This window comes from Vombatus ursinus, unplaced genomic scaffold (genome assembly GCF_900497805.2).
Source record: "Vombatus ursinus unplaced genomic scaffold, bare-nosed wombat genome assembly UNPS02014798.1, whole genome shotgun sequence".
Lineage (NCBI taxonomy): Eukaryota > Metazoa > Chordata > Mammalia > Diprotodontia > Vombatidae > Vombatus > Vombatus ursinus.
The window spans coordinates 12,798,318-12,814,571 of record NW_020954576.1 but is presented as its reverse complement, the minus strand read 5'-3'; the positions used below and the strand labels follow the sequence as shown (position 1 = coordinate 12,814,571).

Below are 16,254 nucleotides of genomic sequence, written 5' to 3'. Positions count from 1 at the left end.
TGAATGATGCTGGCATGTCAAAGGATGCTGAGAAAAACAGTGAAGATGATGAGAAAATTATTTGTGAGAAGGCCACCTTCATCTTCAATTCTTCTACTTTTGGAGAAAGGCAGCCATGTCCTATTGTTTAGGAGGTCAAAAGGCTATACGGGCCCAAGAAAGTAGGACCAGCAAGCAAACCAGCATCACAGGCTTTTGCAAGAAAACAAATTTTTAGGGACAATACCCATTGGTTTGATGCTTCACATCAGGTTATAACTGCAACCATAGTTACAGCAGAGCATATTCTGGGATGTTTTTAATGAAACTCTAAATCATCAAGAAAACATTAACTTGAATTCAGTAAGCTCTGTTTAAGAAGACAGAGAAGTATAAAGGACATTTTATAAAGATTTCAATAAAAAATTAAAACTAAAAACTTAACATTAATTCTCTACTATTCTGGATACAAAACTACCCAGAATAATCCATTCCCTTAAAAATATCACATGTGAGGTTTTATTGTACTTGCAAATTAATAATTCAGAATTGTGCATTTAATTTTCAAGACCAGCAAAACATGAAATAGCACTCTCAAGTGGGCAGTTCAGTATTTTTAAAAATTTAATATTTTACTTTTTCCCAATTACATGTAAAAACAATTTTAATGTTCTTTTTTTTTCAAATTTTGAGATCCAAATTCTCTCCCTCCTTCCTCATCCCACCTAATTTAGAAGGCAAGCAATTTCACATAGGTTATACATGGGTAGTCATGAAAAACACATTTCCTTGGAAGTCATGCTGTAAAAGAAAACATACATTAAAAAAAAAACCTGAAGAAAAACAAAGAAAAAGTATCTTCCATCTACATTCAGGCTCTACCAGTTCTTTCTCTGTAGATGGAACAGCACCTTTCATCATAAGTCCTTCAAAATTTTCTTGGATCATAGTATTGCCAAGAGTAGCAAAATTATTCACAGTAGATCATCATACAATATTGCTGTTACTGTACAATGTTCTCCTGGATCTGCTCATTTCACTTTGCATCAGAGTTCATAAATGTTTACAGGTTTTTCTGAGAGCATCCTGCTCACCATTTCTTACAGCACAATAGTATTTCATCACAATCATATACAACAACTTGTTCAATCATTCCCCAACTGATAGACATCTCCCCCCAATTTCCAATCTTTGCTATCTCTAAAAGAGCTGCTATAAATATTTTTGAACATATAGCTCCTTTTCCTTTTTGCTTTTTATCTCTAGATAAAGACCTAGAAGTAGTATTGCTTGGTCAATGGGTATATCCATGGTTTTATAGCCCTTTAGGCATAGTTCCAAATTGCTCTACAGAAAAGTTGAATCAATATACAACTCTACCAACAGTGCATTAGTGTTTTAACTTTTCCACATCACCTCCAACAGTTGTTATTTTCCTTTTCTGTCATATTAGCCTATCTGACAGGTGTGTGGTGGTACCTCAGGGTTGTTTTAATTTGCATTTCTCAAATAGTTATTTGGAGCATTTTTCATATGACTACAGATAGCTCTGATTACTTTGATTAATTGAGGAATGACTCTTGTTTCTATAAATTTGACTCAGTTCTCTATATATTTGAGAAATTTGCTTTCTATGCTTCTTTTGAGTTTTATATTTGAAAAAAATTCTATACAGCTCTGGTCTTTTCATCAGGAATGCTTGGAAGTCCTCTATTTCATTGAATATCCACTTGTTCCCCTTAAAGGATTATACTCAGGTTTGCTGTGTAGTTGATTTTTGGTTGCAATCCTAGCTCCTTTGCCCTCTAGAATATCATAATCCAAGCTTTTTGATCTGTTAATGAAGAAACTGTTAAATATTGTGTTATTCTGAGTGCGACCCCACAATATTTGAATTGTTTCTTTTTCACTGCTTGCAATATTTTCTCCTTAAGGGGAAGGGGGGGCGGAGCCAAGATGGCAGAGTGAAAGCAGTGACTTGCTTGAGCTCTCCTCCAAACCCCTCCAAATACCTATAAAAAAATGGCTCTAAACAAATTCTAAAGCAGCAGAACCCACAAAAAGACAGAATGAAACAAATTTCCAGTCCAAGACAACCTGGATGGTTGATTGGAAAGGTATATCGCACCAGGCTGGGAGAGGAGCCCAGTTCAGCGTGGGTGTGCAGGCCACAGCAAACCTGGAGCAGGCCTCAGAGGACTGAATCGCAGGCAGCTGTGGCAATTTCCAGACCTCTCAACACATGAACGCCAAAGAAAACTTAAAAGGTTAGTGGGAAAAGTCTGTTTCTGCAGTGAGAGAGAGGCTAGGTCTCAGCCCCAGTTCCCAAGCATGGCCCGGGGTGGTGGCTGCCTTCTGAGCTTCTGGCCCACAGACTGAGAGGGAATCAACTGGCTGATCAGAAGGAGATTGCAGGGATCTCTTTGCCAGTGATGAGGCAGGAATCTCTTGCTTTGCTGTGCTTGGATCTGGGTCACAGTTCTGACGGGTGGTCCTGGAGTGGCAGAGCTTATAGTGGTGGTGGAGAGGAAATCATCTTCACAGTTCCAAGACAGAAAAGAGTGCTTGTGGTCACTCACAGACCAGAGCACAGGCCAGGAAAGGAGTAAACACCTCCCCCTTTATCATACCACCTTGGAAGAACTGAAAATTTACAGGTCCCTAGAAGTATATCTGAAAACAGCTGAACAAACTCCTGAAGCTTAAGACAGTACATTCTCCACATTGGAAGCAGACCTCTACCTTAATAAAGAGTTTATAACTCAAGTAATTGGCTAGGATCATGAGCAAACCTCTCAAGAAGTGTCAGATCATAGAATCTTTTTTTGGTAACAAAGAAGATCAAAACATACAATCAGAAGAAGACAACAAAGTCAAAGCTCCTACATCCAAAGCCTCCAAGAAAAATATGAATCAGTCCCAGGCCTTGGAAGAGCTCAAAAAGGATTCTGAGAAGCAAGTAAGAAAAGGAAAGGGAAAACTGGGAAGAGAAATGAGAGTGATGCAAGAAAATCATCAAAAACAAATCAACAACTTGCTAAAGGAAACCCCAAAAAATACTGAAGAAAATAACACCTTAAAAAATAGCCTAATCCAAATGGCAAAAGAGGTCCAAAAAGCCAAAGAGGAGAAGAATGCCCTAAAAAGCAAACTTGGCCAAATGGAAAAGGAAGTCCAAAAGTTTACTGAAGAAAATACTTTCTTCAAAATTAGAATAGAACAATTGGAAGTTAGTGACTTTATGAGAAATCAAAACACTGTAAAACAAATCCAAAAGAATGAAAAATTAGAAAACAAAGTGAAATATCTCACTGGAAAAACAACTGACCTGGAAAATAGATCCAGGAAAGAGAATTTAAAAATTATTAGACTATCTGAAAGTCATGATCAAAAAAAAGAGCCTAGACATCATCTTTCAAGAAATTATCAAGGAAAACTGCCCTGAAATTTTAGAACCAGAGGGCAAAATAGAAATTGAAAGAATCCACCAATCACCTCCTGAAAGAGATCCCCAAAGGAAAACTTCTAGGAATATTGTAGCCAAATTCCAGAGTTCCCAGGTCAAGGAGAAAATATTACAAGCAGCCAGAAAGAAACAATTCAAGTATTGTGGAAACATAATCAGGATAACACAAGATTTAGCAGCTTCTACATTAAGGGACTGCAGGGCATGGGATATAATATTCTGGAGAGCAAAGGAGATAGGATTACAACCAAGAATCACCTACCCAGCAAAACTGAGTATAATCCTTCAGGAGAAAAACTGGTCATTCAGTGAAATAGAGGACTTTCAAGCATTCTTGATGAAAAGACCAGAGCTGAAGAGAAAATCTGACTTTCAAATACAAGACTCAAGTGGAACATGAAGAGGTAAACAGGAAAGAGAAATCATGAGAGACTTATTAAGGTTGAACTGTTTACATTTCTGCATGGAAAGATGATATTTATAGCTCATGAGACCTTTGTCAGTATTAGGGTAGTTGGAGGGAAAAAATTATATGTATGTATGTATATATAGATATAGATACAGATATAGATAGATAAATAGAAAGATAGATAGATAGAGGGCACAGGGTGAGTTAAAGATGAAGGGGTATTATCTGGAGAATAAAATTAAGGGGTGAGAGAGGATTATACTGGGAGGAAAAAGGGAGAGGTAGAATGGGTAAATTATCTCACAAAAAAACAGAAAAGAAAAGTCTCTTACACTGGAGAGGAAACAAGGGGAGGTGAGAGGGAATAAGTGAATGTTATTCTCATAGGATTTGGCTTAAGGAGGGAATAACATACACACTCAATTGGGTATGGAAATCTGTCTTACCCTACAGGAAAATAGGGGGAGAAGGGGATAAGACAGCAGGGGAATGATACAGAGGAGGGCAGACTGGGAAAGCAAACACTTCTGAGGAGGGACAGGATCAAAGGAAAGAACAGAATAAATGGGGGGGCAGGATAGGTTTAAGGGAAATAGAGTCAGTTTTTCACAACATGACTACTATAGAAGTGTTTTGCATAACTGCACATGTATAACCTATATTGAGTTGCTTGCCTTTTCAATGAGGGTGGGTGGGGAGGGAGGAAGGGAGAAAATTTGGAATGAAAAGTTTTAAAAACACATGTTTAAAAAAAAGTTTTCACATGCAACTGGGAAATAAGAAATACAGGAAATGGGGTATAGAAATCTATCCTGCTCTACAGGAAAATAGAAGGGGAAGGGGATAAGAGAAGTGGGGGGAGAGATAGAAGGGAGGGCAGACTAGGGGAAGGGATATTCAGAATGCATGCCATCTTGGGGTGGGGTAAGGGGCAAGATGGGGTGAAAATTTGGAACTCAAAATCTTGTGGAAGTCAATGTTGAAAACTAAAAGTAAATAAATAATGGGGGAAAAATAAAAAAATATAAAAAAATAAAATAAAATGGTTGGGAAGCTATTTTCACCCCCCAAAATAATATATTTTCTCCTTGAACTGGGACCACTGGAATTTGGCTGTAATATTCCTGGTAATTTTCATTTTGGGATTTTTTCAGGAGGTGATAAATGGATTCTTTCAATTTCTATTTTACCCTCTGGTTCTAGAATATTAGGGCAGTTTTCCTTAATAAATTCTTGATAGATAATGTCTAGGCCTCTTTTTTTTTTTTTTGATCATGGCTCTCAGGTACTCCAATAATTTTTAAATTATTTCTCCTGGATCTATTTTCCAGGTCAGTTGTTTTTCCAATGTGATATTTCACATTTTCTTCTATTTTTTCATTCATTTGATTTTGTTTATTTCTTGATGTCTCATAGAGTCATTAGCTTCCACTTGCCCAATTCTAATTTTTAAGGAATTATTTTCTTTAGTGAGCTTTTGTACCTCCTTTTCCATTTGCCAATTCTGCTTTTTAAGAAGTTCTTCTCTTCAGTGATTTTTTGTATATCTTTTTCCATTTGGCTAATTCTGCTTTTCAAAAATTCTTCTCTTCACTGGATTTTTGTGCCTCTTTTGCCATTTGGCCTATTCTTTTTTTTCAAGGTGTTGTTTTCTTCAGTATCTTTTTTATGCCTCTTTTACAAAGTGGTTGACTCTTTTGTCATGATTTTCTTACATTACTCTCATTTCCCTTCCCAATTTTTCCTCTACCTCTCTTACTTGATTTTCAAAATCCTTTTTGAGCTCTTCCATGTCTTGGAGCCAATTCGTTTTTTTTTTTGAGGCTTTGGATGTAGGAGTTTTGATTTTATTTTCTTCTGAGGGTGTGTTTCGATCTCCCCTGTTACCATAGTAACTTTCTATAGTCAGGATCTTTTTGTGCTGTTTGCTCATTTTCTAGCCTATTTCTTGAATTTTAACTCTTTAGTATATATGGAGCTCTGTTTCCAGAGTGGAGGGGAGACTTTCCCAAACTTCAGGTTTTTTTGTGTAGTTGTTTTCAGAGGTAATTCTGGGGACCTGTAAGTTTTCGGTTCTACCTAGGTAGTATGATCTAGGGAGAAGTCTGTGAGCAACTGCAAGCACTCTTTTCCACCTTGGAACTTTGACTAGGGTTTCTGCTCCCCTGTGGCCCTAAGCTGTGGTGTGCTAGTGCTCCTTCTCCCCCTGGGACTGAGATCTGAGACTATGACACAGATCCAAACATAGGCAAAGCAACAGAGTCCTGCTCCCAGTGCCTGCAAAGAGAACCCTGTAATCTCCTTCTGACCAGTTGTTCAACACCTTTACTGTCTGTGTGCTGAGAAGTCCAGAAACCACCACTGAAGCCACAGATTCAGCTGCCCCCAAGGACTGCTCCTGGTTTGCTGGGGCCTAGTCTGTGCTGGGTTGGCCTGGACTGAACTGCGCTCCACTCTCACACTAGTGCAGCTGACGTTTTTGCCAAACTTGTAAGTTGTCTTGGGCTGGAAAATTGTTTCACTCTGTTCTTTTGTGGGTTCTACCACTCCAGAATTTGTTTTGAGTCATTATTTAAAGGTATTTGGAGGGGTTTGGGGAAGAGTTCAGGTGAGTGCCCTGCCTTTTCTCCAATATCTTGACACTGCCCCACAATAATTCAGTATTTTCAAAAACATTTTTTCCAGGATCTTTGATTAGGGACATTCTAAATTTCTGAATCTGATTACTAGATAGTATTTTATCCTCCCTCTTATTCCCTAAAGTTTTCACCTTTTTCTTAAGGTCTCTCATACAAAATTTTTATTGATTTTAGACATATGAAAGGATTACTGTTTCATGTGAAAATGCCTGGAGGCTTGAATGGCCTGGCTATAAGCTCAGAATCAGTCTATAGTGACATGGCAGCCAAAAAAGTTAATGTTATAATAGGCTAAAATGAGAAACACAGCGTTCAGAAGTTTAGATATGAGAGGCCTGTACTTTTATACTGGTAGGACTACATTTAGAGTACATAAGTCAAAGTTCAGTTTTGGGCAATACATTTTAGGTCCAGAAGAGGCTGGCCAAGTTGGTGAGAGAGAGGTCAAAGATACCAGGGATATTTAGCTTGGGAAATAGAAGATTCAGTGAGGACACAATAGCAATCTTCAAGTCTACAGGATCATGGGATCATAGGTAGGGAGATCTGTAAGGGATTTAAGAGACTACCTAGTCCAACCCCCTTACTTCCCAGTTTAGAAAACTAAGGGCCAGGTTGGTTAAGTTACTTATTGTCCAAAGTCACGTGAGTACTAAGTAGCAGAAACAGGTTTTGGACTCAGGTCCCCTGATATAAGAACTAGTGCTTTTTCTACTCTACAGCTGCTGCCCATTTTGTGAAGGTTGGTCTTATAGAAAAGGCATCATGAGACTTGCTATGCTTGGCTAGAAAGGGTAAAAGTATGAACAATGGATAGAAGTCGCAGAGAGGCAGATTGAGGTTTGATGTCAGAAAAAACTTGTCAACAACTAGAGCTGATCTAAAGCATAACTATGCTACCTTGGTGGTAGTTGGTCCCCTTATGGTGAAGGTCTTCATGCAGAAGCTAGATGACCATGTATTCTTGGACAGGAAGAATCTGACTAGATAGTCTCTGGGGTTCCTTTCAGTTCCAGACTCTGTGGGAAAGGAATTTCTATACTTTTAGATATACTTTTGGGAAAAAGAAAGATCTGGAAAAACTACTGAGAATATTTTGTTGGTCTCAGAAATACTTCCGCTAAAGTTATACGCTGTCATTAAATTTAAAGAACTATCTTTTCATATCTTTTATTTCATAGGATTGTAGAATCATGGGATTTGTAATTGTAAGGAATCTTAGAGGTTATCTAGTATATATGAGGAAACTCAGATTTGTATAAATTAAATGACTTATCCAAGATATCAATTTTCTCTAATGAAAGAGAGGACAAGAAATTATTTATCTTGTATATTTGTAGAAAATTAGTGATTGAAGGACTTATAAGAGCTCATATTGAAGACTACATTGACGAACACAGTACCTTTTTTAGTGTTTGGGAAGAAAAGAGGCCTTAGTGCCCGAGGGCAGAAAAATACTTCAAACTTTTTATTAGCAAAGATAGGAATAACTAAGAAACTGTTAAACAACTCATACATTATTAAGCTGTTTGCACTCTTTGAATGAACAGAAATCCAGTTATTTTTACTTAACTTGAACTATCATGATTTCACAAAAACCATGTATAACTCACTTTTTCTTAGTTAATCAGAAAGGGAAAAGGACTTACTAAGAGTTTCTGTTGATAGGCTATGATTTTTTTCCAAAATGCTGACTCAGGGACTTCTGGCTCTCCATATCTATGTGTGTGAAGCTGCCTTAACTTTTGTTTGCCTTTGTCTTCCTTGGCTTTTTCCTCCTTTTCTCCATCTTCTCCCCTGTAAAAAATGAACAGTACTCCTCAGGTGAACTTGCCATTAACAAGCAAAAAAGTTCTCTGAGTTAGATTTTATACCTAATGAAATGAGCACAATCAGAATACACAAGAGCACCAGCATATTACTACTCTACTGGAAAAGCAATTTTTAATTAATTATAATGTTCTGAAGTCAAGAATACATAAAAATAACAATTAATTCATATGTAGTCAATTTGTAAAGGAGTAAAAGTTTTTCTGTAAGGTATATTATACTTTCCAAATATTTTGGGAAGAATTCAGACAACAGTCTATACTCCTTCCTCTGCTCTTCTGGGATATTGTGACTTTAAAAAAAAAAGAGAAGCAGCAAGAATTATTGCATATAATAATACCTGGCTTATAAGAAGGTGAAAATAACCCCAACCAAATCAAATAGGTGGAGTAAGGCTTACAAAAGGTATACAATACTGAAATATATATTCTGTACATCATATATATGCATGTGTCCACACATGTATATTCATGATGGATTTATATTTATTATGTATCATTAAATTGGATAAAGAAAAATAAGGTGAACATTTGTACTTAAATCTTCTAACATTCCTTCCTGACACTAGAGTATTATAGAGGTAGAAATTATAGAACACAAGAGTTTCTGTATTTTTCTCCTATTTCATAGAAGGATATTAAAGTCTCTATTGCATTTCCCCAGTTTGAGGAAATTTTTTTGTTCAGATTAGGACTATGGAATATTTTCTGTTATAAAATGGAAAGCAATGATTTCTGATTATTTTTGCTATATTTAATTGACTATTAAAAGTAAGTAAATACCTTCAGTTTGCTCTCATTTTTGTTTAATAATTCATATGTTTTTGAGTTAACCTTTATAAATGTATAATCTAGGTATAATTTATTACTGGACAAAATTTATTTTGTCTTTTGCCTTAAAATGTGCATACTGCAATGTTTCAAAATGTTTGAAAAAGATGCTTTGGAAAAAATTTTTCCTTGCAAGAATACAAAACTATACATGTACGTTAGAAAGAATTTGAATGTTATGAGCTAAAACATAAGTTATAGTCTTGAAATTGAAAAGTATGCAGTCTTAAAGTTACATAAATATGGGCTAATATTTGAAAATGTAATTTTTTAAAATTTCAAACAATGGCATAGAAGAATTTTGAACTGTGCCATGATAAGTAAAAATAAAACAAAACACATCAACTCCTTGAATAAGAATCAAACAAAAAGCACTGCTAACTTTGAAAATAAAACAATTTTCTGCCTTGAGAATTTAGCATCTTTACACAATACTTATGCCAGGTACCTATAGTCCTTAAGGCATTGAAGTGATGTCTGTTATTAATATTTTGGTCCTTTTAATTAAAAAGCTATTTCATTACTTCGAATCTAGGTCTTTAAAACAATAGAACATCTTCAGCCCTTCAAGTAACCAAAACAGGCTCTTTCTCTTGAATATTTAAATTTTGCTAGAATCTGGGCTATCAACTTCATGGGAAAGTTTTCAAAACAATTTCCACAGAGAAATGCTCTCATCTGAAATTTGGATGAGAATTAAAAATATTTCTGTTTAATAGAACTTCATCTCTAAAGTATTTTACATCTAAAAACTATGGATTTAGCAATTTTATGTACAATTCTCTCTATACTGAGAAAGTAATTACTGGCCATTTAGAGCAGTGATAGAAAACTAGGATTTTGAATGTAAATGATGAAAAGATTCTTTTATAACATAAAAATTAAGTTGGCAATTTGTTCTTAGGAAATACGCTGGTCAATTCAAAAAGTGTGTTTCTAACTACCTTTTTAAAATTTAATTGTGATACTCTGTGGAATTGCGTTTCTTTTTCTTCCTCTTGTTTCCCCTCTCCCCTAATGGCAGTCATGGTAGACCTGGCTTTCACAAGTATTTAAGCCAAATTCTTAGGTACTAGATTGTATTTATGGCTTTGGAATTTGAAATTTATGAATTGAACTGTAATGTGAAAAATATTTGAATTTGAATTAACATACCACCAGGCTATCATAGATTAAACCAGGCTATCAAAATGTGAACTCAAGAATATGATATTTTAACATACAAATAAATTTGAAAGACAACTTTTACTGTGCAACATAGCACAATTCTTGAAACAAAATCAAAAGGCTTCTCATTGATATTCAAGGCAATACTATCCCCAGTTCAGTCCATCACAGGGCAACACATGAAAAGTATAGCGATCTGTAGAATCAAAGCAATGCCAAGGACTCTGTTATAATTCAGATATAATTAGTGAAATAGGAGCCACTACATGTGCTTTCCAATTGCCTATAATCCTATGTTTGTATTGTAGTATTAATGGGTTTTTTTTCTTAAAATTAAACCTAAGAAAAACAATATTCACTCTAGTGAATGTGTGGTAGAAAGGGAATACTGTACAAAGAACTCATGACAGCAGTGACGTTTGAGAGCGTAGGGGATGGGATCAAGGCGCAGACAAATTACTGAGTATGATATTGTTCAATGGTTATGTGAGCAGAGGACCCAGAGTCCTAAGTTGGGGACTCAGATCTGGAGTCATAAGCCCTGGATTCAAACCCTATATCTGCTACTTACTACCTCTATGGCTTTGGGTAAGTCACAATCTCCCTGGTCTTCATTTTCCTCATCTACAAAATAAGAGAGCTGTACTAGAAGGCTTATGGGATCCTTTTTCAACTACAAATTTATGACCCTATGCTCTTTGTTACAGACAGAGCTTTTCTAGATTCCATTTTGACCTAATTGCCTATGATCTGAAGGTCCCAATCTGGGGAATTCTATAGGTGAATAATTCATTTTAGTCTAAGTCCAATTAAAACACCCCCACACACACATACAAATTTTATAGGCCTGAAGAGACATTAGACTTACGTGCTCTCAGTCAAAAATTCAATAAATATTTATAAAGTGCCTACTATGTGCTGGACACTGTGCTAAGCACAGCGCGTACAAAGAACGGTAAAAGACACTTCGTGTCTTTGAGGAGCTCATAGTCAAATGAGGGAGACAGTATGTAAACAACACTATACAAATAAGCTATATACAGATTACATTAGAAGTAATCAACAGAGGGAAGGCACTAAAATTATGGGGGATCAAGAAAGGCTTCCTGAAGAAGGTGGGATTTTAGCTGAAACTTGAAGTAAGCCAGAGAAGCCAGGAGGTAGAGATGAGGAGAGAGAGACCATGCCAGGTATGGGTGACAGCCAGTGAAGGTGCAATAGGTTCCTTTAAAAATTTTACAGTCACTAAATATCAAGTCCAAAGAGTAACATAACTGGTAATATAAGGGTTTAGGATACCAATTTGCTGCAAGGAAAAATGAATCTGGGGTGTTTGAAATGGTTTTTTGACTGTTGGTCCTGTAGCCTTTTAAAAAAGAGCATAAAAACATGAATAGGGATGTTTCACAGGTATATACAACCTCAATATATTCATTTTCTGGTATGTAATGAAACAAAAAATTGTAATTGGACAACTAAAAACATGATAGCACAGAATCATCATCTCTAATGACATATTTAAGTATTAGCAATGAAAATTTAGGCTTCTCTAAGGTTGACATGTGCATTCATTTCTGATATATATGCTTAAATCAAATTGTTCAATCTTCATCTCATGATACATGAATATTTTAGGATATACAGTCATGCGGTATGTGTCCTGTATGGGATAGGAAGCTGAAGTCAGGCCAGCAAAAGCAATAAAGCTCAGCAGAAAATAAAAATGAAGGTGAAAAAGATATACAATACCTCAAGAAAATGTAGAAATTTATAGGATACTACAATTAGCAAAAAATCAATGATTTGGAAAAACTAAAGTGACATGCTTTCATTGTCTTATAACCAGGCATTTATTATATGACTATAATGATTAGTTTAAATATTCAAAAAATACTAATATGAGAGTCTACTGAGTTTAACTAAACTAAACTAAACAAATCCTTTCTGTTCACTTGCCTAAACAAGACAGACTTAGGCTCAAAATATAGTAATTAAAAATCGAAGCTTTGGCTTAACCAAATATTCATTAGATAGCATCATATAAGGCACTTTTTTTCCCTCAAGCTACCTTAGCATAGGGCAGAAAATAAGGCATAAATGAAATTCTTGATTCTTATGGGAAGGCAAGAAAAGATACATGAATGACATCAAAGGCTCTCAACTCCTACAGTTATAAACTAAAGACATTACAGCCTGAGAAGGAGGGCTGAGAATGATAGGCCAGAACTAAGCTCAATATCAGTTAAATTATCTGGGTTAAGTCAGTGAAATTTTATTATTAGAACCCAGTGCATTGTTATAAAGTTCATACAGTTTTGATGTTTTCTGAGATCATAAGACCATAGTTTTAGAGCTGAAAGGACTTTTGCAAGATGCATTGAGAGTACTCAGCCATAACTGGTCAGGGAGGTGGAAGACTTAAAATAAAAAGTTTTTGAAGCCAAGGAAAGGGTATCATGTACATTATACCTACTCTGCTTTTTCAGGTTCAGATTTAGTTTCTTCTTTCTCCTCCTTTTCATCTTCTTTCACTTTCTGTTCCTTGAAAGGATCAGTGGGAAGAAAGAAAATCTAAAAAATATTGCATGTAACCTAGAGATGAGGTTAAAGAGACATACACTCAAGCCAAACATTAATTGACAATGATTCCCCAGTGCCTCCAGCATCAAATCTAATCATTTCTGTCTGCGTTTCATTCCATTTAAAGGATACTCTCTCTGTTTCAGTCATGTTGGTTCCTTGACTGTCCTTCACACATACCATGCTCATTTTCCTCTCTGTGACTTAGTTTTATTATTCATCTCCCCCCTAGGAATGCCCTCTTCTCCCTTAATATCCCTCCCTTTCCTTGCAGATAATTTTTACTCATCCTTCAAAGAACATTTGAATTCCCACTGGCTTTATGCCCTACATGGAATTTTAACCTAAGGACTACTCTAACCCACAACGATTTATTAACACTTGCTGAACTGACAGATACGTTTAACACTTAATTATGTATTAACTACTTATGTAGTTCATCTTATTCAATTCAATGAATACTTATTAAATGCCTATGTGCAAAAGTTCTGTCCTAGGTATTGGTGATACAAACAGAGATATATTGCAGACTCTGCTCTTAAGGGGTAGTTTGCAATCTAGAGAAGGAGTAGGGTTATAACATGTAAATAAATCGGTATAAGACAAGTTACAATGTGGTAGGGCCAAAGGAACTATCTAAATAAAATGCTTTAGGAAAATTTGAGGAGAAAGAGAACATGTTTATGTGGTAAAACCAGGTAAGGTTTCACAGAAAAGGGGGAATCTGAGCTCAGCTTTGAAAGGAGAAAAAGATATTAGTTAGAAATAAGGCAGACATTTCAATAGCTTAAAATGGCACTGAGACTTTTGTCTCACTAATTCACTGAGACTTTTGTACTATGTACATTGAAGGAATGATGAATGTCCTACACAGGTGTATGGGGGTAGCAATGGGAAGAATGAGACTGGGAAATATGTAGTAGTCGGGTTTTACTGAAATGTAAAATATGTGAAGTGAAGTGAAATAAAGCTGGGCAAGTCAAAAAGATTGTCTAGGGTTTACGTTTTGTCCTACAGACAATAGGGAACCATAAAAGATGATTTTAGTGGGGAAGTATTGTACCTAAATATATCTGTTAGGAAGACTAATTTGATGGTTCTATGATGGACGGACTGGTGAGACAGGGAAAGAGGCATGAGGCTACCCAAATAGTCCAGGTAAGAGGTGATGAGGATCTGAACTAATGTGGTAGCAATACAGAAAGGAAGGGACAAGAGAAAGAGATATTGTGGATATAGAATTTATAGACTCTGATAACGGCTTGGATGTAGAGGGTGAGGAACAAAGAAAAGTTGAATATAGTTCCAAGGTTTTGATACTTATAAGGAGGATGGCAGTGCCATGAATAGAAAAAATTAATTCAAGAGAAGGGGTAGATTTTCAGTAGAGTTTAGTTGACAGCAGAAAAGACAGGCACAGATGTTCAACAAGCAGTTGGTATTGTGGAAATAGAGCTCAGAGGAAATGTTGGGGTGGGATTTACAAATCTGAGGGTCAACTGAAAAGAGTCGACTGATTACTGAACACAGGGGAAGAGATGAAGTCATCAAAAGTGTATAGAGAAGAGAAGGCAGTCCAGGGCAATCATACTTTTTTTTGTATCTCTCATGATGTCTTATCTAGCACCGGGTTCAGTACAGAATAAATAAATGTTTAATGATTGATTATTTGTTTATCTGATTGATAAGGCAAAACTTCCAGGACACTAGCTTTATTCTCACTACTAAGAAAAAAACAAACCATTATAAAGAATCCAAGTATCTCTTCACTAAAAATGTCAATAGTCGTTTGGTAATCTGGTGATTAAAAATAACTACTCTTTCCCACCCCCCAAAACAGCACTGGTACATATCTGCAACAGTAACAATATCAAGCTAAATTTTCTATAGCACACCCTTCCCCAGGAGACTAGAGAGGCTATGAATTAAACAGATTACCTGGCATTTTTCTTGAACTTCAGGCACAGGGATTGGGTTACTCATTAAATCACTCAGCCCAGCATTTGGATTGTGAGGAATGAGCTTATATTGTCCTCCTTCTCTCTTCAGGTCTAAGCCAAAAATATCTGATAGTAAGTCACTCTCCTCTGTTAATTCCTTTAGGTCAGTTAGATCTTCAGTGGGCAGGGCCATTTCTATAGCCTTCCTTTCTCCCTCTTCTCCATCCCCTCGCACCTCATCTTGGGTAGGGTCTGGCATATTGGCCAAAAGTTCTGCAACTCTGATCTTTTTAGCACCTTCTACCAGGCTGCCTCCCAGCAGCAAGCTGCACATGATACGAAAGAAACCTCTAAAAACACTGGATATGAAATGCAAGAGGCCCACAAAAATACTCCAGTAGGATGAAAAGAGGGCCATGACCAGGTCCTTCATGGTCATTTTCTTTATTTTCTTCATCTGTTTTTTTAAGCTCTTTAAACTGAGCATTCTCATCAGAGTTAAGATGTTGTACCTAAGGGCAAGGAGAGCTGATTTAACAGTCATAATGGAAAAAAAGCCCATTCGAGGTTCCTGTTCTTCAGGCTTCTCTTTTTCAGTTTCTTCTTTGTTCACTGACCGTTCATTCAAATCTGATTCTGAGATCTGTGCAGCTAGCTGCATTTCAAAGATGGTATCCTCACAGAAATTAACAAAAAGTTCCATCTTTTCCTTCTCCCCTCCTTCATTGACTACATCAAAAATAAACTGCCTTTTGGACTCTTTGACTTGTGGCTTCTCCCACTGAGTTCTGCTGGACTCACTAATTTCAAAATAAACTCTTTCAATGCGTTTTGCACTGCCCATAATCTCAATGCGGCCTAGAAAGGGCTGAAAATAATTCAGTACACTCTCTGCTAATTCAAGAAAAGTCTGCAGCCGGGTATCATTGGGCATGTGTTCAGAAAGGTTGGTCAGGAGGACAGCAACGTTGAAGCCAATGTCCTTGGCAGGTTCATGGAAACGTTTCACAAATTCTTCATAGTCTAAGGTTTCATTTTCATCTGTTTCCGCACAAGACAGAAGAAATTCCGTTTCAGATTGAGTGTAGTGCTTGTGACTCTCCATTGCTTTATGGAAGTCCCTCTTAGAAATGATGCCCTTGCCATCAGGGTCATATTCTTTGAATGTATCTGAAGAAGTTAAATCCTTTAGCTTTAAAAACATGTCAAAAAACTTTAGAATCATCTCAACGTTGTTGGAAGATTCTACCAGCATATCAACCATCTGTTTGCCAATGGTCCCATTAACAACATTACCTGGTGGTAAAAGAATTTTATTTGTTCAAAATGAATATACTTTAGCAAGATGAAGAGCTAATATGTAAACATATTAAATGAAATATATTTGCCAGTATATGGACACAGGACATCTGCT

General features: G+C 36.3%; 1 protein-coding gene across 1 annotated transcript in view; it reads right to left on the bottom strand.

Annotated features, from left to right (window-relative positions):
• Positions 1 to 16,254, bottom strand: part of LOC114050041 (ryanodine receptor 2) — an 811,539-nt gene that overhangs the window by 53,202 nt on the left and 742,083 nt on the right. Inside the window, exons 91-93 of the mRNA XM_027871576.1 lie at positions 14,839 to 16,136; positions 12,794 to 12,861; positions 8,143 to 8,290 (exon numbers count right to left, since the gene is read on the bottom strand). Coding sequence (XP_027727377.1) covers positions 8,143 to 8,290; positions 12,794 to 12,861; positions 14,839 to 16,136 — 1,514 coding nt within the window. The remainder of the gene's footprint in view (positions 1 to 8,142; positions 8,291 to 12,793; positions 12,862 to 14,838; positions 16,137 to 16,254) is intronic.